The 22,446-nt window shown below is 40.2% G+C and overlaps 1 protein-coding gene across 1 annotated transcript in view; it reads left to right on the forward strand.

The window, feature by feature from the left end:
* The first annotated feature begins 21,831 nt into the window (after positions 1-21,831).
* DYNC1I1 (dynein cytoplasmic 1 intermediate chain 1) overlaps positions 21,832-22,446 on the forward strand; it is a 262,229-nt gene continuing 261,614 nt past the window's right edge. The window contains exon 1 of the mRNA XM_004431372.3: positions 21,832-21,939. Within this exon, the coding sequence (XP_004431429.1) occupies positions 21,832-21,939 (108 nt within the window). The remainder of the gene's footprint in view (positions 21,940-22,446) is intronic.

Genomic DNA, 22,446 nt, shown 5'->3' on the forward strand with positions numbered 1-22,446 from the left:
TCTGGGTGGCACGTTGAAAGGGTATTTTTTCTCTGGGGGAAAATTCAGAATGAAAGTTGCTGGCGTAACCACTGGCGACCATGTGGTTAAAAATGGCACTTCGTGCTTTCTTAGTCTTTACACCCGTTAAAGAAAAAATTATTCACAACACTTGTTAAAGAAATGGTAAGGCAGGCTTTATTCAGGGGGACTATTGTGATAGATGTAGGGACCACTGCAATGGGGTTTTGCAATAGAGGAGAGAGATTGGGCTCAACTCCGAATACAGCAAGGAAAAATGGGAATGTGTAGCCGAGGAGCAGGGTTGGGGGTCAGTGGATGGAAAATTAGCGAGAGGAACCATCAGGGGTCAGGGGAGGGATTCAGGCTTAACTGATCTAACGAGATTCTTGCTGAAGGCAGGCCAGGGTGATCAGATATCACTTGGGAGATGGTGGGGGATGAGGAACTCTACCAGATATTGGTGATCAGATATTGAGAGTGGGGGATTCTGGCTAAACTGACTTAGTAGGACTTTTGCTAAACTTGGGCTCTTGAGAACATGCTCATGGATGGGGCCTACTTGAAAAAGAGCTCGGAGGACACTGACTGGAGTTTGGTCAAGGGGGAAGTCTTCGTCACACTCTTCTTAGAGGCATTCTACAGTGATGCTTAGGTGGGGATGGTAAGGGAGGGGTACTTGCAGTGGCCAATGCTAAATCGAGGAAGGTGAAGAGTAAGCAGAATACTGGATCATTGGAATGGATTTGGGCCACTGGAGTGTGTTGATCAGGTTAGGCTGTGTCAGGATGCAATAACAAACAACTCTCAAACCCCAGCAGAGTAACACAACAAAAGATTTTTCTCTCAGGTTACATGTCCAATGTGAGTCAACAAGGTGCCCTGTTCTCCCCATTCACTCAAAGACCCATGCTGAGAGAGACTTCATCTTAATATATGCTTCCCCAGTCCCTCATGTTTCATTGGCCAAAGCAAATCAGATGTAATCAGGCAGGTCAGCCTGATTACAAAGGTGTTGCTAAGTATAGTCCTAGAGAAGGGGAACAGGAATTTTTGTGATTAATCCAATGGACTATGGAAGGGAGAGAACTACCTGAGTTTTGCATATTCCTGCTGTTAACCACAGTTTCCAAAAGGCGTCCCTAGGAAGCTCACTGAGATACAACCATGTGTAGTGGTTTCAACATCCAACTTTAGTAGCACCTGAAAGAATGCCCATTTTGAATATAAAATGCACTTGATGATTTTAACATCATGAGTACTAACAGGGTTCTGGAATTAGTGAGCTTAAAAATCTATATTTCACTGATAATGAATAAAAGAAATATGTGTAGGGGTGAAAATTAGCTTCCTTCAGTAATTTTTTCAATTCTAGTCAAGAACATTTATTTAGTACTTACGGGGTGCCAACATGAGTGAGACTGAGTGCTTTGTGGGCACATGAAGATGAACAAGGTCTAGATCTTAGGGACTGATGTGTAATCAGGGAAAAAACAGAAAAGTTTAATATCCACGACATATGGTTACATGTTATCACACATATTATGTGGTTATCACTGAAGGTAAAATGTAATAAATACCTAATAGAAGTATAGCTAAGTACAATGGAGATTCAAAGAAGGGAAATGATTAACAATTAAGTGAATAATCACTTCCTTGAATTTGCAGGCTGACCAGACATCAATGCTAACCAGGCAAAACCATTTATATTAATGTTTTATCTTCATCTTCCTCTTCTGTTCTTCGGCCTAATTTGATCCCAGAACAAATCATAACAGTGATTAAGAGGTAGTATTAGAACATGACCTCCAGAGCTGGGGTTCAAATCCCATTGTCACCACTTACTAGCTATGTGACCGTGATAAGTTACTTTGCCTCCTTGTACCTCATTTTCTTCATCTGTAAAACAGGTAATAGTAGTACCACTTCGCTATGTTGTGAGAAATGAAAAGATAAATCCCACTTAATTTTCCATTTCTTATAGGATTTAAATTTTTTCCCTTGGATCATTTTGATGTGTTTAGTGCAAACACTGACTTCCTGAAATGTGTCATCTGTTAGGTGTCTGGGCCCAAAATGAATGTAGGCTTGGTAATTCCTAGGATTCTGGAAGCCTTGCCTTCCTGAGTCAGGATCACGTTGAGCATTTCTGTTTGCGCTCAACAGAGCAGTGCCGGGCTCAGGGTAAGCACATTGTAAGGGTCAGCTGGTCAGTTAGCATTTTCCTGGCTTGTGAGGCAACCTTAGTCTAGAGATCTCTAGAGTTTCAAGTTGGCCTCTCTTCTGATCTTGGAATTCAGGTCTGCTGAGGACACATTTCCTAGCCCCAGCACTCCAAAGTCATGTTAAAGTAAAATCTAATGTGGTACAAATCCACTGTGGCCAAATCATGGAGGCATTCTGCTCGTCTGAGTCCAGAAAGTTAAAAGGTCCCTGTGCTTGGGACCAGCACCACAGGTCAAGGTTTGATGAGCAAGAGTCTGGTTATGATGGAAGGGAGGCTGTGTGGCTCATCTTGGCAGATGCACACCCTGTCTCCCTTCTGTCTCTTCTTTGGTCTCCCTTTCCCCTACCACTCCTTGAATACAAAGTGGGATGAACTTGAGGTGATGCTGCAGAGAGCTTGTGGGTTGTAAGCAGGTGAAGGGGTGGGCATGAGGACTCAATCTTTGGCAAATAGGTATGAGGACACCTATAAATTGTAGCCCAAACTTCTAGGAAAAAGGAGAGTTCATATCAATATAATGGAGAAACTTTGATGGATTCAAGCTGTTCAAAAAGTAAACTGGGCTGCCTTTAAGGTAGTGAGTTTCCAATGCCCAGGAGAGTTCAAGCATGCCACCGCCAAGTGAGTATTGTTGTGAAGGGGTTATTGCACCAATGAGAGGTCAGACCAGTATTTGGTAATCTCTACATTATTTTCTCTTTAAATTAAAAAGTCTGTGCTTTTGTGTACTAGAGAGACCCTTGCATCACTCTTACCTCTGGCAGGGTTCTGCCGTTCACTTGGGGCTAGCATAAATAAGAGGGCAGATGCCGAACTGGAAAACTAAATGTGACAATCTGTGTCTACTTCCTTTCCCATCTAACTGTTCAAGTTGTATTCATTCATTCATTCTTTCATTCAATAAATACTTCTTAAACTCCTGCCTGACATTGGGGATGCTATAGCAGTGTCAGGCCAGGCTGAAGGAAATTGAACAGCTTGTGACAGCCATCAAAAACAAACAAACAAAACATGGTTGCATCTAACTTCATTCCAAATGGCCATGTCATCATGCAGTTGAGGGCTCGTTTTTTCATTGGTTCATTCAGTAATATCTTAGTGTGTCCCGATGATGTTCAAAGTCTGATCCGTCCTGCCAACAGCAGAGGCTAGACAAAAATGTCGTTTCAAAGCCATATGCCAGAAACCCCAACTCCCGTATTCTTTTTACATGGTGAAGAACAGAAAACTACAAGATTATTTGGGGGACAGAGTTGCCACCTTGAATGCTTATCTTATGCAAAGGATGTATTACAAATGCTAAGGTATCTATTTTGAGCTCTTAATTTCTCACGTTTTCATTATATTCAGCAAAGGTGTGATATGTAAGGGGAGTGTTAATTCTAGTTGTCTGCCTTGCTTAATGTATTTGAATAGATTGGATTGGTTTAACGTGGAAATTTTTGATTTTTTTTCCCAAGATCCTTGCATGTTTTAAAAATAAATAACTTTCTTCTGAAGTGAGGCAGGACCAAACAGCAGAAACAATTGACCTGACTTATGACCTGAGAGTGTAGCACCAAACACACGCCTTTCCAGCCTGTACCCCGTTGAACCCATTTGACCATACACTGTAGTCCAACTGAACTATTTGTCATTTTCCAAACACAGGCTGCCGCCTCTTGTCCCTGTCATTTCACTCAAGCTCACTCTTCTTCCGTGGGAAATGATTCCCCAGTTCACATCCTACCTGCATTTCTATGTCTGGCTTTTGCGGCTCCTCCTTCATGAAGCCCACCACATGCTCCAGTTCCTGCATGCTCTCTTTCTGCTTGAGACCTTTATCATGTACTTATCCCGTTCTCTCTTGCGATGGAGCTAGTGTTTTCAGACCCTACCATATTACAAGCTCTTTGAGACAGATGCTATCTTAATCATTTGTATAAGTCTGACAGCACCCAGAACAGCACTTTGCACTTTGTAGGGGCTCAGTCAGTACTCATTAAATTGCATTAACATAAAGATAAATTTAGGATTGTGGAGCCAACTACTTGAGTTTCCTGGCTCTTAGTAGATTAGAAAAGTTGGTTGATGAGTGTGCTTCTTCCTCCTTTACAAATGTGTGGGGGACCTAACCCAGATATCCAAGGTATTCTCATATCTCCTTCCATCAGTAAATCATCCCACCTTCCGTCCCTTCTGCTTGCTGCTCCCTTCCTGCAGAGTCACTGTGCAGCAGGGACTGCAGCGGTGTGGAGAAGCATGCTCTGATCTGCTAAGGGAATTTGGGGTTAGGTGACTGTATGTCATATGTGTGTGGGTACGTACTCATGCGCTTAGAACTTGAGCAGATGACACTCTTGGGCATCAACGTTCTTATCTGTAGTCAGCTGTCATATTGCAACTGTGGAGACAGAGACGTGATCAGGACCAGCCAGCAGTCAGCTATACAGATAGGCAGGATTAACATGTGAATCTTAGTTTTGAGGGTCTAGATATTAGATTGTTCTTAGGTAGCCAAAATTCTCTAGCAATTTATTGATGAACTCACACAACCCAATGCAAGTATATGTCTTATATTAGGCCACAGGCATTAAATGCCAACTGACTAACTTACCAGGAGAAACCTAACTTCCCATGGGATCACAGTGCCCTTGCTTATAGGTCAGTATTCTGTACTCTTCTGAGAACTTGGGTTCTTAGGGGCCTTGGTCTCAGAGGTCTGAGCTGGGCGTAGTTGGGACAGTCCTAGCCTGAGGGCATTAAGGGTAACCCTGAAGACTAAGTCCAGCGGTAATGCGGGCATTGAAAAATCAAGCCGATGGTCCAATTCTGTAATAAATACAAAAGAGCCAGGAAGGGAGGCAGAATCTAGGTGTGGCAACCATATTGCAATTGAGGACACCAAACCACAGCAGAAAGGTTGAGAGGGAGGGTAGAGGAGCAGATCGAGGAGAAAACCAAAGCCAGTGGAGCTTTGACTGTTTTTATAGAGAACTAGGCTGGGAGGAGAGGAAGGAGCTCACTCAGGCACATTTCAAAGCCAAATTTCTTCATTCATTCAACATTTATTGAGTATCTGCTCTGTACCAGTCACTATTCTAAGTATTGGCAATACACTATGGCGAGTGTATGGCGAACAATATGAATAAAATCTCTGCTTTCATTGGACCTTAAATTCTAGGAGGCGGGACAAACAATGAGCAATACTTAAATGTTATAGAATATGTTAGGTGGTATTATACATAATAAAGAAAACTAAGGCAGTGGAAAAGACTTGGGAATCCAGGTGTGGTGGGGAGAGTAGTTTGCTCTTTTAAAATAGGGTGGTCAAGGAAGGCCTCAATGAGATGAAATTTGAGCTGAGTTTTGAAGAAGCAGGTCTTTCAGATGTTTAGGGGAAAAAGTCCCTAAGGTGGGAGTGTACCTGATGTGTTTGAGGAACAGCAAGGAAGCGTGTCTGGAGATGAGATCAGAAAAGTAATGGGGCTGGATTACATAGGGCCACTTAGGCCAGTGTAGGACTTTGCCTTTTACTCAGAGATGGGAGCCATTGGAGAGCTTTCTGTAGGGAGGTGACATGTTTAACTTGTGTTTTAAAGAATTACCCTTGCAGCTGAGAATAGACTGCACGGGGTGGGGGTCAAGGGTAGAAACAAGGGGACCATTTAGGAGGCTTTTGCAATAATACGGATGAGAGATGATGGTGGCTTGGACAGGGTGATGGTAGGGGAGGTGGTGAAAAGTAGACAGATTCTGGAAATACTTGGAAAGTAGAGGCTGAATAATTTGTTAATGGATCAAATATAACAAAGAAATCAGGGATGACGCCAAGATTTTTGGCCTGAGTTAACTGGAACGCTGGAGTCACCTTTAACGGAAGTGTGGAAGACTGAAGGTTGGATGTACATGGAGCCAGAGCGTGGGGAGCAGTTGTCACAGCTGGTGTTTCAAGACGGTGGCCTGGCACCATTGTGGTGACTCTCCTAATAGATGTACAGGAAATGTACAGGATGATGTCCCCTGGTCAGGGTGTCCTTTTCCCTGGACACAAGAGAAAACCTGAAAAATTCACAACCCTTTTTTTGTCATTTCAGATTCCATTCTCCTTTGATTGTAACAGTTTTTATAGTTGTTCATGACTAATTATGTGGTGATTTTCCATTACCTTTGGTCAACCCTAGCTGTGGTGTTTGGTATTGTTGTCATAGTTTTGACATGGGAGATGTCCTGTGTTTTAAGATAAGGTCTAGTTTAACTCTCAGAAAGTGATCATGCTATATTTCCATTTTTTCCAAGTTCTTGGAGAGTACCTACTGTCGCCATCTCCTGCTGCCCCTAATGTTGTCACTCAAATTGGAGAAATCACTTTTATGTCTCTGCTACTTCCCAGGGCTATGATTAGGAGGCAAAAGCCTAATTCCAGTGATGTTCAGTCAAGGAATGGTCAGGAATGGGGCAGCCTAACAGGTAGAAAAGGAGATAGATGTGCTCATGTAAGTTACTACTTACTTTGGGTATTTTGTTACTCTTTAGCATGGTCTTGAAAATTGAAATCTAATTCTTCTTTCACTTTAATTCTTTCTGCCAAAATTGGTTTTCTTCAAAAGCTAATATACACAAGCCTGTATCCTATTTTCACTCACCGAGACAGATGGTTGAAACTGACTCTAGCTAAAATTTTTTTCAGTCTTGTTAAAAAATACACACGAGTATCAGGAGAGTTTCAGCCTTTTAGGACTGGTTGAGAAATCTGTTCTGAACGTTGCCTCATACCACTGAGTTATCCATTCATGTACAGAATGCCGTGTGCTAGGCCACACTAGGGACTTTGCAACCAAGCTTTTCAGATGGGTATTTGCTTTCTAAAAGGGATATAAAGATTGTGCTGATGGGACAAATAGCAAATACCCAAATCCTAGGGTCATTCAGCATTTGTGCTGACATGGTCTGCAGGAAATATGTCATGGTCCTGCATTTCTGGCAGTATTGATTTTCTACACCCTTATGGGCATACCAGGGTAGCTGGAAAAGCAGGTTAATCTTTGTAAGTACATCTGCCTTGATGTGTTTGTGCCTTGAAGTTTCCAGGGATTTATTTTGTAATGTTTTCATTTTCTTTCTCTGGTAGATTTAAACAAATGGAGCTGAGGTTGCTTTGGTCATTTTATAGTAGAGCTTCCGCACCAGTGCTCTGCAAATGGGTTACAGGTGACATGTGTGCCCAAGTATTAATCTCTTGGACCTCAGGGTAGTCAGAGCCCAGGTCAGCCTCCTGTGGTAGTGAACAGCTTTCTCTGTTCGCCCCAGCATACTGTGCAAATATCATCATGATCTATGGGTGTCATGTCATGCAAAACATTGCCTGAGAAAGGACAAAGGTAGAGATAAATTTAAAATTTACCAATTTTAGAATGGATGTAGCCCAATATATTTCAAACTCTTTTAACTGCAATTAACAATAATAAATAATATTAATATAAAACAGTGAATGTGTGTGTGTCCAAAACAAGTTCCATTAAACAATAATTGCCCTTACCATGTGCAGTGCATTCTAATAGTTCTAATCTGTCAATCACAAGCATTGATAGCTGTGATACAAACTAACTTGATTTTGTAACTCACCAGTAGGTTGCAGCCCATGTTTAGAAAGGCTGGTGTAGTGTGTATTAAAACTAGGAATACATGATCTGGTCTTGTACTTGCTCAAATCCTTCCATGTTTCCATGCTGCCTACAGAGAAGTTCAGACCCCTTTAACGTATGGCATAGCAGACTTTTGGCTGTAGAGTGACCAACCTGTCCAGGTTTTCCTGGGACTTTCCTGGTTTTAGTGTTGAAAGTTCTGCATCCAGGGAACCCCCTCACTTCTGTGCAAACTGGGATGGTTGGTCACTCAGTCTTTGGGATCTGACCTCTGGCTGCATTTCCATCATCTTCCTTGCCCTGAGCTAACATCTGTGCCAGTCTTCCTCTATTTTATATGTGGGTTGCCACCACAGCATGGCTGACAAGTGGTGTAGGTCTGTGCCCAGGATCCGAACCTGCGAACCTGGGCTGCTGAAGTGGAGTGCGTTGAACTTAATCGCTACACCACAGGGCTGGCCCCTTCCTCCATCTTCTTTTGCACTTAGTGTCCCATCCATATCAAATCACTGGTCCCACAGACTGGCCATTCTCTTTCCTACCTCTCCTCCTTTATCCCTGCTTCCCTCTGCCTTGGATGCACCACTCACCTGCTGTCGTCAGGTCTGGTCTTCCTCCATGATGGTTTGTTAAGTCACCCACTCTATAGAGCCTTCTTGTGAGCACAGTAGTGTTCAGACTGCAGTGATTTATGGCATCTTTAGTAGCTCTTTGTTTTTCTCAGCTGTCTTATTCTTCATCACTTGTAGAACAAACATGAGAAGGAAAACTGCTGACATAAAGTGGGTAACTATGGCAAAGAAAGAATACAAAGGAAATCGAATAAGCCAATATAGATGCTAAGGCCAATTGAGTGGGGCAACGGAAGATGAGAAAAACGAAATACAGGCATATGCAGTAGTTAAGAGCATTTGCTCTGGAGACTTGGGTTTGAATCTTGGCTTTTCACATGTCAAAGTTTTTGATTTGGGTATGGGGATAGAGCATAACGTTAGCAGGTGCCTTCTCTACATGTGTCTCTCCCCTCATCATAACTTCAGCAGGAATAGATGGTCCTTAAAATTAGATAGGCTTAACTACAAATTCATAAGTACTTTGTAGTTAATTTAGGAGAATATTGAATTAAGTGGTTTTAAGATGTTGAGATATCTTAATAACTTATATTTTTAGAACATTAAAACAAATTGACTTTGTGAACATTTATAGTGCTGATTTATATTGAGAAAATCTATTTTGACTTTACTATTTAAGCACTCAATTTTTTCCTTTCCTTATTTTTATTAACGTGTCTTGATTTTATTTCCTTTAGTATAACAGTTTAAATTGGCTCTTAATTGTGAGTCGCAAAAAGGGCAGCTTGAATTCGCCTGCGTTCTCTATCAGGATAGAGGGCCCACTTTAAGCAGGCCTACTTGATTTAACTCAGCTGCACAGAAAATCTGGCCCCTTTATAGGGACAGCAGGCAGAGGACTCAGAGTCAAAGCTACAGCTGGTCATGTCTGCAGATTTGCTTATCAGTTACTTTAAAGATCAGCCCCAGGGCCAGCTCTGTGGCTTAGCGGTTAAGTGTGCGCGCTCTGATGCTGGCGGCCGGGGTTCGGATCCCGGGCACGCCCCAAGGCACCACTTCTCCGTCCAACGCGAGGCCGAGTCCCACGTACAGCAACTAGAAGGATGTGAACCTATGACATACAACTATCTACTGGGGCTTTGGGGGGAAAAAAAATGAATAAATAAAATCTTTAAAAAAAAAAAAAAGATCAGCCCCACAGGTTACCTGAGAGTTGTTTATTTTTAGACACGTTCATTTATCATCTTAGCAACTCAGAGAAACAGCTTCAAGTGCAATAGATGGCTCTGTTCCGAAGCACTGATATTTTTACATCAGTTTTAAAGGGAAAGCCCAGCTATCAGCATGATGGTTTATCCTCAAGGCATTTTGCGCGATAGATTCTAGATGGCTGAATTTGGTTGAGATAAACAAATTTGGTTAGTGGAGATAAACAATAGAGGCTGTCAATTATAAATAGAATGACTTTTGCTAAATAATCCTTTTAGAGTCAGAAAACCGAGATCAAACATGTAAACTAGCCAGGAAAAAATTATATCAATGGCTAGGTAATGGTAGTGATTGAGGAAAAGATAGTTCATTGGATGAGGCCGTGCTAGGATGATGTGTTTGATGCACATTTGTACTGATGGGTAAAAAAATCAATTCCCACCCATGGGAATGGAAATATGTTGCATAATGAGGAAGAATGTCTCTCAGTTGGGTCATTTAAAAGCTTAGTGTACCAACATAATTTATTGATGATTAGAAAATTCTTGATGGTGAAATTGGAGAAGATTTCACATTTCTATCTAATGGTTGTTTAGTAGCTCAAGAGACATTTCCTGAGCACTCACTGCCAGGCACTAGAAGTACAGAGATAGATTAGACATGGTCTTCCCTTAGAGGAGCTTTCAGCGTAACAGGAGGAGAGAATCACATAAACAGAACATAGCCATGCAGTGAGGTACATGTTCCAGCAGACCATGCACAGGGCATTCTAGGGCCAACAGGGAAGTGTGCGTGGCCCAGGCTTGATGCCCTAGGAGGCCTTTCTGGAGGGGATGTGATTGAGCTGAGACAGAAAGATGAATAGGAGTCATCAGGTAATGAATGGTGAGAAGAGCATTTCTGGAATTTGCAAAGGTATAAAGGAAGGAAACGGTTTGATATATGCCAGTTCAATGTGAAATGGGGAGTAAAGGGATATATGGATGGAGAGACGAGGAGGAAGAGCATCTATGTGCCAGGATAGGGACCTGGGACACATTTTGCAATTGAAAGGGAGTCATGGATGTGTTTTAGGCAGGGGAGTGATCAGATTTGAATGACAGAAAGATCCCTGACACAGTGTGAAGGATGTGGAGGATCATTAGGGAGCAAGGTTAGCATGGAGACAAGAAGATCAGTTCAAAGAGTACTGCAGTGGTCAGATGAGCAATGTGAAGCCTGGCATTGGGCAGTGTGAATGGACGTGGGTAGGCAAGGACAGGCTTGGAAGTATTAGGTGGTAAGATTGAGAGGCATGGTGAAAATTGGCTGTGAGGGTGTGATGAGTTCAAGGATTTCGGGGCTGATCAAGGAAAAGACAGGGCCACGAGGTGGCAGCATTGCACAAAATGCTTTATTGGGTGGCGCTTGGATAGTATTGCATGAGAGGGGACATCCCTCACAGCAGGAGACCTTCCAGAGACAACAGCATGGGGCCACTACCCACAAAGGGAAGGGGGAATCAGAGAAGGGGCATGTGTCTAGGTGTGCCACTCAGCAGCAAGGTGGGGAGTCTGTGGGTTGGAGAGCTCTGAAGGGCAGCAGTAGTTTAAGGTCTTTTCTAGCCACAGCGTTTGTCTTATCTATAGTAGCAGATATTGGGTGCAGATTTGCAGGGTATGCAAAGCAGGTGGGCTCTAAATGGCTAAAAATATGCCTATTTGAGCTATATTTAAAGCAACTGGATGTGTAAGAATTTGTGTTTGGCGCCAGAGACCTTTGCGCTAATGGCCCTAGCCTGATGTGAAGAAGTAAACAACATAGGAGCCAATACACAGGGGCCGTCTTGAATCCATTTCTGTAACAGCGAGTGTTTATGGAATGCCTACCAAGTGCCCAATATGAGGCCGAGGAGCAACTGTGCAAGTTCCAAAGGAAGCTTCTTACATCATGGTCTGTGGAGAAGTTGCGCCTTTCCACGCACTCCTTGAGAGTGCCCATTTAGATAGAGAAGCTCCTTTCCGTTTGCTCTGAAGTGCTTTTGAACCTCTAGGAGCACAGGTACATAATCTCATATTATAGAAAGTGTAGTGGTGGTGGCCTTCTTTATTTGGCTTCTTTACCTGATACCTGGCCTGGGTGTAGCAGGTGCTGCATCTTTCCCGTCTATTTTGACCAGAGGTCAGATGTTTCTATAGGATCTTTTGTGCAAAGCCTCGCTTTGTTCTTCACTCCAGTTTTCCTTGTGATATTCCCCATAGGGCTCCTGTCTCCTTTCTTCTGATTCTATTTTCTGGTTCTTTCTCTGCCCTAATTCTTAGGAACCCAATGCCAAAATACTGCCCTCTAGTCGTCTACACTGTTCCATCTTTGGTTTTATACACTTTAAAGGATGCTACTTGAAATGCTCATTTCCTAAGGACTCTTGATATCATCTGAGTGTTTCCTGAGGGAAGATACTCGAGGATATGAATGACTGATTCTCTTAATTGAGGAACAATTCCTTTTCCAAAGAGAAGCATCTTGAGTTTCTAAATTGGTGAAATTCACTGTCGGGGTCAGAAATAACTCAAAATTTTCCAGAATTTTTGGCGAAGACGACAATGGCTTTTGTGTCCTTTAAGTGTTAAGAGCTCTCATCACTACTCTGTTAACCAGATGAGAGGGTAGATACCCTATGGATTGATTTTTCTCTCTAGCCTAATGGGCCTTTGCTGAGTCCTTGAGAGTCTCTCCTGTTTAATGTTCTGCGATTACCAGTGCTCAAGTGACGGCTTCAGTGGTACAATTTGGGTAGCACAGAATCATGAAGTAATGAAAGTAGGACTAGAGACAATATACAGACACAATAATCTTAAATATAGCTCACAAATCCAACAAGAGAGATCCTGAAGGCTTAATTTAAAAATGTTGCCTGATTTCCTAGTCAAGAACAAACCCAAAATGAATAAAAATGAGAGGAGCCTAGAAAAATCAACCTAGAGGTTTAACTGTACGTATGTACAGAGATTTTTTTCTCCTCCAAAATAGTGTTCTCTATTGACATAAATAGATCCTTCATATGCAGATGAAATTCTTGCAGTGCTTGGGACACCCCAGTAGGACTGTATTGGCTTTGGTGGTGAGGCTGGGAATTTCCGAGGCAAAGCCTTTTCTCCTGGTGTCGGCTCTCCCATGCAGTTTACATTTGCTGCCACCAGGTGGTGAGAGAGAGTGATTGCAAGATTGGACTAGAAGTAGACTGATGAGGCTCCACTGTAAAGGCCTTTTGTTTAAGAGATTTCTTTGGACTAAAATGAGTAAAATCTTGAATAAATAAACACTGAAAGGGAAGCATTATTTAGTAAAAGTATTCAAGAATAAGGAGATCTGGTGTTTCCAGTTCTGACCCCTCCACTTAATGGTTGCGAACTGAGATAACAGCATCTCAGTTTTCCTATTTATGGGTAAAATACTGGTTCTAGATTATATAATCTTTGGAGTTCTTGTCCTATAACAAACATGTATAATAGTAATTGTTAAAAGAGAAAAATTAAAAGAACAAAAAAATAACTTTTCACATAACAGAGAAGTCCACATTTTATTAACAACTGTCCCACTGTCTCAGTTCACTTTACAGTGAGGCTAAGGCCCATTTGTGTGTGTGTGTGTGTGTGTGTGTGTGTGTGTGTGTAGTGGGGGAGAAAGAGAATGGGGAGTGAGAGAAGGCTTCTCAGTTTGTCTTCTTTACCTATTGCCTGGCGTAGGCAAGTGAGAAATGAGAAATCTTTCACACATACGTTTATGGAACCGTTTCGTCAAGGCCTCGCTCTTTCTCCAATTCCAGTTTTCCTTACGCTAGATCCAGAAGTCTTAGATCTTCCTGGTATTTCTAAATCATTAGTTATATATTTCTAAATCAGTATAGTTTCTTGACTCTAATCTGAATTTTCTATGTGCAGTGATTTTACTACTGTGTCTTTTACTTTTTCTTTTCTGCAAAAGGAAGAGTTCTAACCCCCTCTGTTAAGATTTTTTATATAAACACTTAGAAAAATTTTGTTAAGTAAATGTCTCCATAGGCTTTAGAATCAACTCCATCTTATCAGAAGTATGTTAAGGCAAAGTGTGGTTTGGGGGTCCCTGAGAATCCCAAGACATGTTCACGGGTCTAGAAGGTCAAAACTATTTTCATAATAGTGCTTAATGTTACGTGTCCTTTTCACTGTATTGACATTTGCAATGATGGTGTGAAAGCAATAGTGGGGAAAACTGCCAGTACCTTAGCATGAATTGAGACAGTTGCACCAAACTGTACTAGTAATGGCATCAAATTTCGCTGCCAGATGCCTGCAGTTTAAAAAAAAACAGTTTCACTTAAGAATGTCCTTCACGAAGCATAAAAAAATATTAGTTATATTAAATCTCTACCCTTGAACACACGTCTTTACCAAGTGATAAATGGGAACACGTTTAAAGCACCTCTGCTGCCTACCAAAGTTCCATGGTTGTCTCGAGGAAAGCATTTGTGCAGTAGTTTGAGTTGTAGCTGAACTAGCTGCGTTTTTTCATGAAACACTATTTTTTACTTGAAAGAACAAATCACAGACAAACTATAATTCTTCAGACTTGGGTATTTAGCAGGAATTTTCTCAAAAATTAATGGCGTGAGCTTATCACCTCAAGAATATAATTGACAATATTTGTTGCTAATGATAAAATTTGAGCTTTCAAGCAAAAATTAGAATTTTGGAAAACAAAATCTGCGCTATGAGCTTTACCATACCTAAAGACTTTTCTGAAGAGTTTAGTAGTGATAATATCAGATTTGATTTTTGGAAATTGTACAATTAAACTTGTCAACATTTATGCATAACATTTCTGCACAAGTCTGCATAATTTTCTAAATAAGCAATGCAGAATGTTTTAAAATCATGCATGGATGGTCTCAGGGCCAGTGGCGCAATGAGTAAAATCATATGTAGTTAAAAGGTTCATTCCAAGTTTAAGATAGACTAATGGATTTTAATGTAAGAGAGTACAAAAAGTTCATTGATTGCTGTGGTTTCATATTCATGTTGCAACTGAACTTTAAGAAACCGCCATTTGTTGATTTTGGTGTCATATCGAAGAATATCCACAATTACCTCAAGAGGCTCTTCAAAGACTCCCCCTTTTTTAGAATACGTGTTTACATGAGACCATATTTTCTCTAAATAGCATATCCCAACAGATTGAATGCAGAAGCAGCTGTAAGAATCCAGTTGAATTCTATTAAACTAGATATTAAAGAGATATGTGAAAATGTAGAAGAATTACATTCTTCTTACTATTGTTTTTGTCTGGGAAAGTATGGCTATTTCTTCATAAAAATTTAATGTTAACAAGTAACAAGTTTATTGTTGTTATTTTAAAATGAATTATTAAATAAATATTTAAAGTTTTATCAGTTTTAATTTTTAACGTGGTTAATGTTAATAAATATAACCCATATAAATGAAAGCTCTGAGGTCACTGATAATTTTCAGAGTATCAAGGGATGCTGAGACCAAACGTTTGAGAACTGCTCATCTACAGTATAAGTAGGCCAAGCCTAGTCACCTTCCTACTAGGAGATGGATTTTATTAAAAATTTTGTGTTCACATTGTACTGATGGCTGTAAAAATTTAGCACATAACCCTCCCACATCTTTCACCAGCCATCTCCCTGTTCAGACTTCTATAGCCCTCTTTTTATTGACGGTGAGATATAGCTGTAAAAATGGGCTAATGGTTGTGGTTCGTGTCATCTCTTGGCCTCCTGTCCAAGTGAAAGGAGGCAGCTGTATTTTATGAGGAGCCAGGCAGGTGAACTGAGGTTGTGAAAGATCGAATTTCGTATGCGTACCTAGTGGCAGATGAAAAGTTCAATAGCTGATAGTGAAGAGCTGACAAGAGCAATTGTTTTCAGGCAGGAAAAGAGAACTTGTTTCTGGGTATTTTTTTCAATGAGTCTGGCAACAGCTGGGCAATAATTTAAACCTCCTAGAATTCTGACTTTAAGCTTAGAAATATGTTTGCAAATGCCAGCATTAGAAATGGAATCTCCAACTGCTGCCAACTTAGACAACCAAAAGGAAATAGAGATCTGTATTGTTCAAAAGCTAAGCCTCAGGAGGGTCTATTACTTGGCAGCTGTGTAAACAGGACTAAGCCCTTTGCTTCTCCTCTGTTAGATACTTGGTTCTAAACAGGACCAAACTATCCCATGACGATGTGTGCAGAAATGAAAACGTAGGCAGTAGGTCTCATTGGGTGCAAAAAAAGCTGGAAATTTTCCTTTCTTTATGGATGTCTGTGGACATAAGAAATGTGAAGACGATGCAAGGTTAACTGAGAAGACAAGGGCAGGTGTGAAAATGACTTTTGTTTTGTTTCTTCCTTCCTCAGTGTCCATGTTTCTCTCTCTCAGGTTTTCCTCCTTCCTTCCTCTCCGCATTCTTTCCTCTGTTGAGACTTAGGCGCATGAGCCGTTTCTATGATGGAAAAGCAGAAGTGACTCTCCTTGTATCTAACTTCTTATCTAGAGAAGAAACCGTTTCTCCCTGTGCCTCTCAATCCTCTGGGGGAAGTGGGTAAGGTAGGGGAGGATGCCTGCCTGGGACAGCTTGATATGTAATTCCTATGTTCAAGGAAAAATTGAGAAGAAGAATTTTACTACTAATAAATTAAATGACTACATTCAATTTTTTACAATATTTTTTTCTTTGAGCCACACCTTTTTAACCACATTTCTTCCATTTTATAACCCATTTAGACTGAGAAGCTCCTTTAATTTGCTCTGAGGTGAGTCTCTAGGAGCACAGATTGGGTTTTCTCACTCTGATTGTATTGCTATTAAATCAGTAACATGCTATACCTTTAATGTATTTCTCACTGTAACTTTTTTTATGTTTTATTTATTTTATTGAGGTATAATTGATATACAACATTATTTTAGTTTCAGGTGTACAACATAATGATTTGATATCTTTATATATTGTGAAATGATCACTGCAGTAAGTTTAGTTAGCACCCTACATAGTTACAGAATTTTTTTCTTGTGATGAGAACTTTTAAGACCTACCCTCTTAGCAACTTTAAAATATGCAATACAGTATTATTAACTATAGTCACCATACTGTACATTGTGTCTCCATGACTTATTTACTTTATAACTGGAAGTTTGTATCTTTTCACTCTCTTTACCCATTTCACCCACCCCCTCCCCCCTGCTTCTGGTGACCACCAATCTGTTCTCTGTATCTATGAGCTTGGGTGATTTTTTGTTTGTCTGTTTTTTTAGATTCAGGTCATTTTTTAAGTGATTGCAGTGAACTTTGAGTGATAACATTGGTTATTGAGTTAGGGTGGAATTAGTGATGGGGAAAAGAGTTGGCAGGGTAAAAAATAGTAGTAATAATAATAATAGTAGAAAAAGAGGAGGAGGAGGCAGTAGAGAAAGAGAAAAAGGAAGAAGAGGAGAAACAACTTTTCTGAGGTGTTTAATATTTGCCAGGCACAATTCTAAGCTCTTTACTATATTGAGTCATTTACTTGGATCAAAAGGTTGGCAGTTTACTGGAAGCAGAGATGGAGTGAAACAAAAGTTATAAGAACTGGGATATTTGGGAGGATGGGAGGCGATGAATTGTAGTGAAGCAAAGGGATAAAGGTGAACCAGAAAAAAAAAGGGGAAATCAGAAGTAGGGAGTTGAAATTTGAAAAAAAGATATGAGGGTTGGGGGTTGGTGTATGGAATCCAGAGTGAATGGAGTAACTGATTTGAACTTGGGGATATCTATTGTAGGTGTTAATTTGGAGGACAAGGAAAGAAAGAAAAGAGGTGAGATAGGATTGTGCTCAGTGATAGTGAAGTTGGAGAACTTGCAGGAGAGTAAGAGGTAAGATGCAGAGGTCAGAGGAGGTAGGAGGCATGAATTGGGCAAATGAAGAGGGGTTGTAAGAGAGTGTGGGCAAGAAGAATTCCACCCAGGGAGAGCCAATTCAGAATACGGGACTCTGCTATGAGGAGAGCTGAGCAGGCGTCATCAACGTGCATCAACTGACCATGGAATGGATGGAACTGGGGTGAGCCTGAGCTGTAATTGTTCAGGCCAGGGTAGAGTTAAGCCGTAGCTGGCTGGTGGGTAGCAGAGTAGGTTGATGATCAGACAGGGAGGAGACTTACACCCAGAGGTGGGCTTGATTTATCCACTTGACCCCTTGCCATTTGTACATGAAAGAGACCAACTTTTATATGTGTGAAGTAAGGGAGCAATAATTAGCAGCAGGTAGCTCTGACTCTTATTTTCTAAACTGAGAGCCTCAGAATTGCCTTTGCCGTGACCTACTTTAGCTACAGGAAGCTCTATAACTCATGTCCCCCATGCTTTGCTCCTCCATTTGGTTTGTTTGATGTGCAAGGAGATTTAGTGGGTCAGACGGGCAAGCCCCCAGGAAAGCCTGTGGAGTTCATTGCTGACACTGCATTTAATGCCACTATTTCAGCCATTTCACTATGTATAAAGGCCCATTCATTTACTCTAATGTGTACTTTCCAAACCCTTTATGAGGCGTTCTCTTGGGATTTCTTATTCTCCTAGGGGGGGTGCAAAGTGTCTATTTTGGAGTGGATCCAAAAAATCAATAAATGGAATGTATTCTACAGTTGTCTTTTACCATTGTGGCTCTACTACCTTTAAAAAGTGAAGTGTGTTATTTGAAATATCACTACTTAATATATATTTTTAAAATTCCCTTGGTGTTTTTGTTTATTTTAAAAATATTGGCTCTGTGGCTTGTAACACCAACTTAAATGACCAACGTTGTCAGACATATTTATCAGTTGTAAGAACTTTGCTCTCTGCAGAAATGTGCTGAGAATACACCTTACTTCCCACTTGTAAATGAAGTTCTTTGTGAGAAAATGACAACAAATACAAGATGTGCTTATTACATGGCTTGCTCTTTAATGACCATAATATATAGCTGAAGTTGTGCCAGACCCTTTTGATGGACTGGGAAAAGGTAGATAAAAATTAAGGAAATGTAGAGGAGAGGGAAACCTCTTAGAGTTTTCTGGCTGCTTTCAGCATGGAATGACACAACTATAGCTTTAACTGTGATTTTTCTGATTGGACATTTTCTTTTTTTTTTTTAGTGAATATTTTTCTTTATTATTATTTTTAAAAATGTTGTCCTAACATTGAATGTTAGCAAAGAATATACTGTCAAGCGAATGAAGAGCCCCGTCCTTACATGAGCCCTCTCCAATACCCTTGGAAGGACCCTAGAAATGTGTTCACATGGTCATTTTTTTTGACAGAAGAAAAATGTCAAAAGCATAAATCAGATTCGCTTCCATTGGGAAAGAGTATATGTAACTTCTCAGATGGCTTCTGGAATTAGGTTCTAATTTTCTCCTGCCAGGATTTTTGCTCATTGGTATTGAAAATTATTGACAAACAATATTTTAGTGATAAATTTGACTTTTGTTAGTTCTATGGCTTCTCTTAAAAAAAATCAGAAGATCTAACTGCTTAGTTTCATATTCTTCCATGTCGGCCATCAGTTGGAGCTGAGTAGAGGTGCCTCCTTCAAGCAGGATGTTTCCTCTCTGGCTGGCCTGTCACTGCTTTGCTCCCTCGTGTTATCTGCCTGGCTCCTGTGGGACTTTGACTTTGTGAGTCAGGTTTAAACAGTCCTTTGTAGGTGGATGACTCTGAGCTCTATTCCACAGCTCCAGTCTCCGTCCAGCTTCTTATCCCATATGTAGTATTGTATCTATGCATTCTTTCTGCCCAGAAGTCCCATTGACACCCAAATTATGATGTGCTGGAAGTTTTCTCATCTTCGTCTTTGCCTTCTCCTCCCACCTTCACTGCCATCTTCTTGACTCTCTCAAAGTTGAATTGTTACTGAATGTTTCTCTTTTGCTTCCACATCTAAAGGCTACCAAGAGTTATTTCTTTCTTCTTGGCTGTGCTTTTGTTAGTCCACGTTCCCTATGTTCTGTCTCTACCTTCACCTGCTATCCCAGTGCAGGTGCAGTTGATCCAGATAGGTGCTGGCACCAGCCTCCCAGCAGCTTGCCTTATTTCTACTTTCTGCTCCTGTCTGTTTTCCAGGCAGGGACAAGAATAGGCTTAAGCAAATTCCATTTTCGTTTTGTTACTTTCCCTTTCAAAAAGTTGCTATAGTTTCCCATCCTTCAATATACCAAATGGAACTCACTTTTCTGTTTTCCCAGGTCTTCACCAATTGCCTCTACATACTCATTCTTACCAACTAATGTTCATATTTCTTGACTTGGATTCATTCACATCTCTTGTACTCAGCCTGCTGGTTCCCTCTTCAACAGGTCTTTGCATATCCATATCTTTGCTTCCTTTGCTAGTTCCTTACCTCATTCGATATCCAGTTCAAATTCCACCTCTTCCTCAGAGCTCACAATCACCCACTCTACCAGATCTTGGTTATTCTTTTGCTCTGCATTCCTTCTGAACTTGTACATTCGAGTTCAGCAGCATGTAGTGGTTCAGAGCAGGAACATGCTTAAATCCAGGTTCTGCCATGTATTGACTATGCAGTCTTAGGTCTTATTGAGCCTCCTCTATCTGCATTGTAAAAAAAAGGCATTAGTAATAATACTGGTCTCTTGGATTGTTGTGATTAAATGTGATAATAAATGTAAAGTGCCTGGCATTCAGTAATCAATAAGCCAATATCTTAGAGAACATCTCCAGCCATACCACATGCCCACAAAGTTGAGTTATACACTCCTTGAAGCAAGAATCTGGTTTTGCTCATCTTTGTACTTTGATGCCTTATAGACTGCCTAGCACAGATTAAATATTCAACAAATATTTGTTGAAAAATGAAGATAAGGTGTGATCATGAACGGCAGAGATTGATTATTTTGATTATTATTGTTATTATTTCACAAATCTTTGCCGTCACACTGTGAGCAGGAATATGTACAGTAGAAACACAGTACACTTCCCAGCTGTGTATTCATCTGAAAGTGTGTCTTAGAGTGACTGCACGTTCTTCATTACCTTCTAAAGACAATGACAGGAAATTTGAGGAATTTTCATTATTTTGTATTTTTTGGTTCTTTTTTGCCTTCACTGTATCATCTACTTAGGGATACATTATATATTTATCATAGTTGCAGACAAATAATATGCAAATGAATACTCATGACATATATGGTTAGTTTTTGGGGTTTTTTTTTTACTTTATTTTAGGAATTTGGGTTAGAGGGGGTTCTTCATTTCTCAGTGTTTCCATTTTCTTTGTTTCTAGTTGGGAACACAAAAGAGACAAATATAATCATTGGTACTTGGTGAGAGTCTTCTCCAAACTCATTTTATTTGAAAATATTTCTGGCACTATCACCACCAGCATTACTATCACCATTAACATTAAAATTAAATCTCATTCAGATAAATTTTCCCAAGATCTTGCCATGGTGTTATCTCCCATTTCACTTGTTCACAAACGTCTTTCCCTTTGAAAAGGGAAAGTGCAAGGGTAAGCAATATTACATTCAGTATGCAAATGGAAGTTTTATAGAAATAGGGTTTTACTAGAGATGAAATTAATTGTGACAGTTCAGGAGGAGTTTTACAGAAAAAAAGATTAACATGTTGGGTCTTCAGTGGCTGTCTTCCCTGATGCATATAATGTTAGGCAAAATGAAATCTCCATGTGCTCAAGCTTAGTGGAAGAATGTTTATTGAGTCCACAGAAATTTGAGCAAGTTACGTCTCTAAGGGTTTATGACAGCCTGTTTTCTTTTCTCGGTGTGGTGATAAATTGGTCCATTATCATCTAAACTGGAAGTCATGATGATGGTTCTTTTTTGACTTTCTTCTTTATTTATTTTTTGTTTGTTTGTTAAAAAAACTTGTACAGAAACTGTGTTGCTTATTCTGAAGTAGGTTGCTATTATTCTTTAGACCAGAATAGACTATAACATAGTATTTCTTCAAATATTTATGTATACCTAAAAGGCGATGATTTTATATGCATGAGACCAGATCTAACTTAATTTGTTTCTTTGATTCTTTGACATAGGCTAAGCAATACAACCTGCTATTGCCAAAAAGTTACATTTTCAAGCTGAATTTCCTTTTGAATGATTTTTGCAATGGTAATACAGAAAAGTTATTTTTATATATTCACATTTTTTTTCTTTTCCTCCAAGGAAACCAACATGTCTGACAAAAGTGACTTAAAAGCTGAGCTAGAGCGCAAAAAACAGCGCTTAGCACAGATAAGAGAAGAGAAGAAACGGAAGGAAGAGGAGAGGAAAAAGAAAGAGGTAAATCCTGAGTGTTGGGGTGTTGTGGGGAAAAAGGAAAATCAGTTGATTCTGAGGGGCTGGTCAAATGGATAAAGAGGACCCTCTAAAAGAATCCTTTCATGACACCTGAATAAAATGAGTGCATATCTACATACTTGGAGTGATAAGGTCATTGCCATCTGCTATGTGCTGGTCAGGCACCACCTAAATGATAGATGGCACTTGGTTCAGAGGTCTCCAAATGCCAGATTCACCCCAAACATGAATAAAACTCTGAAAGTGGTCTGTGATATCTCTATTGTTAGAAATCCCTTAACCTTTCTGTCTCAGTTTCCCATCCTTAATATAGGCATAGTAATATGTTTATTTTGTGGGGTTGTGAGAATTAAAAGAGTTAATCTTGTAAAGCACTTAGTAGTACCTAGGCTATAGTTGGTACTTAATAAGTGTTAATTTTAAGAAAAAGATTTTTAAAAACTACCAGCCAGAATATTTTAGGAGAAAATTAGAAAATGATGCCAATGG

The sequence above is a fragment of the Ceratotherium simum genome, chromosome 1 (assembly GCF_057802395.1).
Source record: "Ceratotherium simum simum isolate JZ-2026a chromosome 1, ASM5780239v1, whole genome shotgun sequence".
NCBI classification, from domain to species: Eukaryota; Metazoa; Chordata; class Mammalia; order Perissodactyla; family Rhinocerotidae; genus Ceratotherium; species Ceratotherium simum.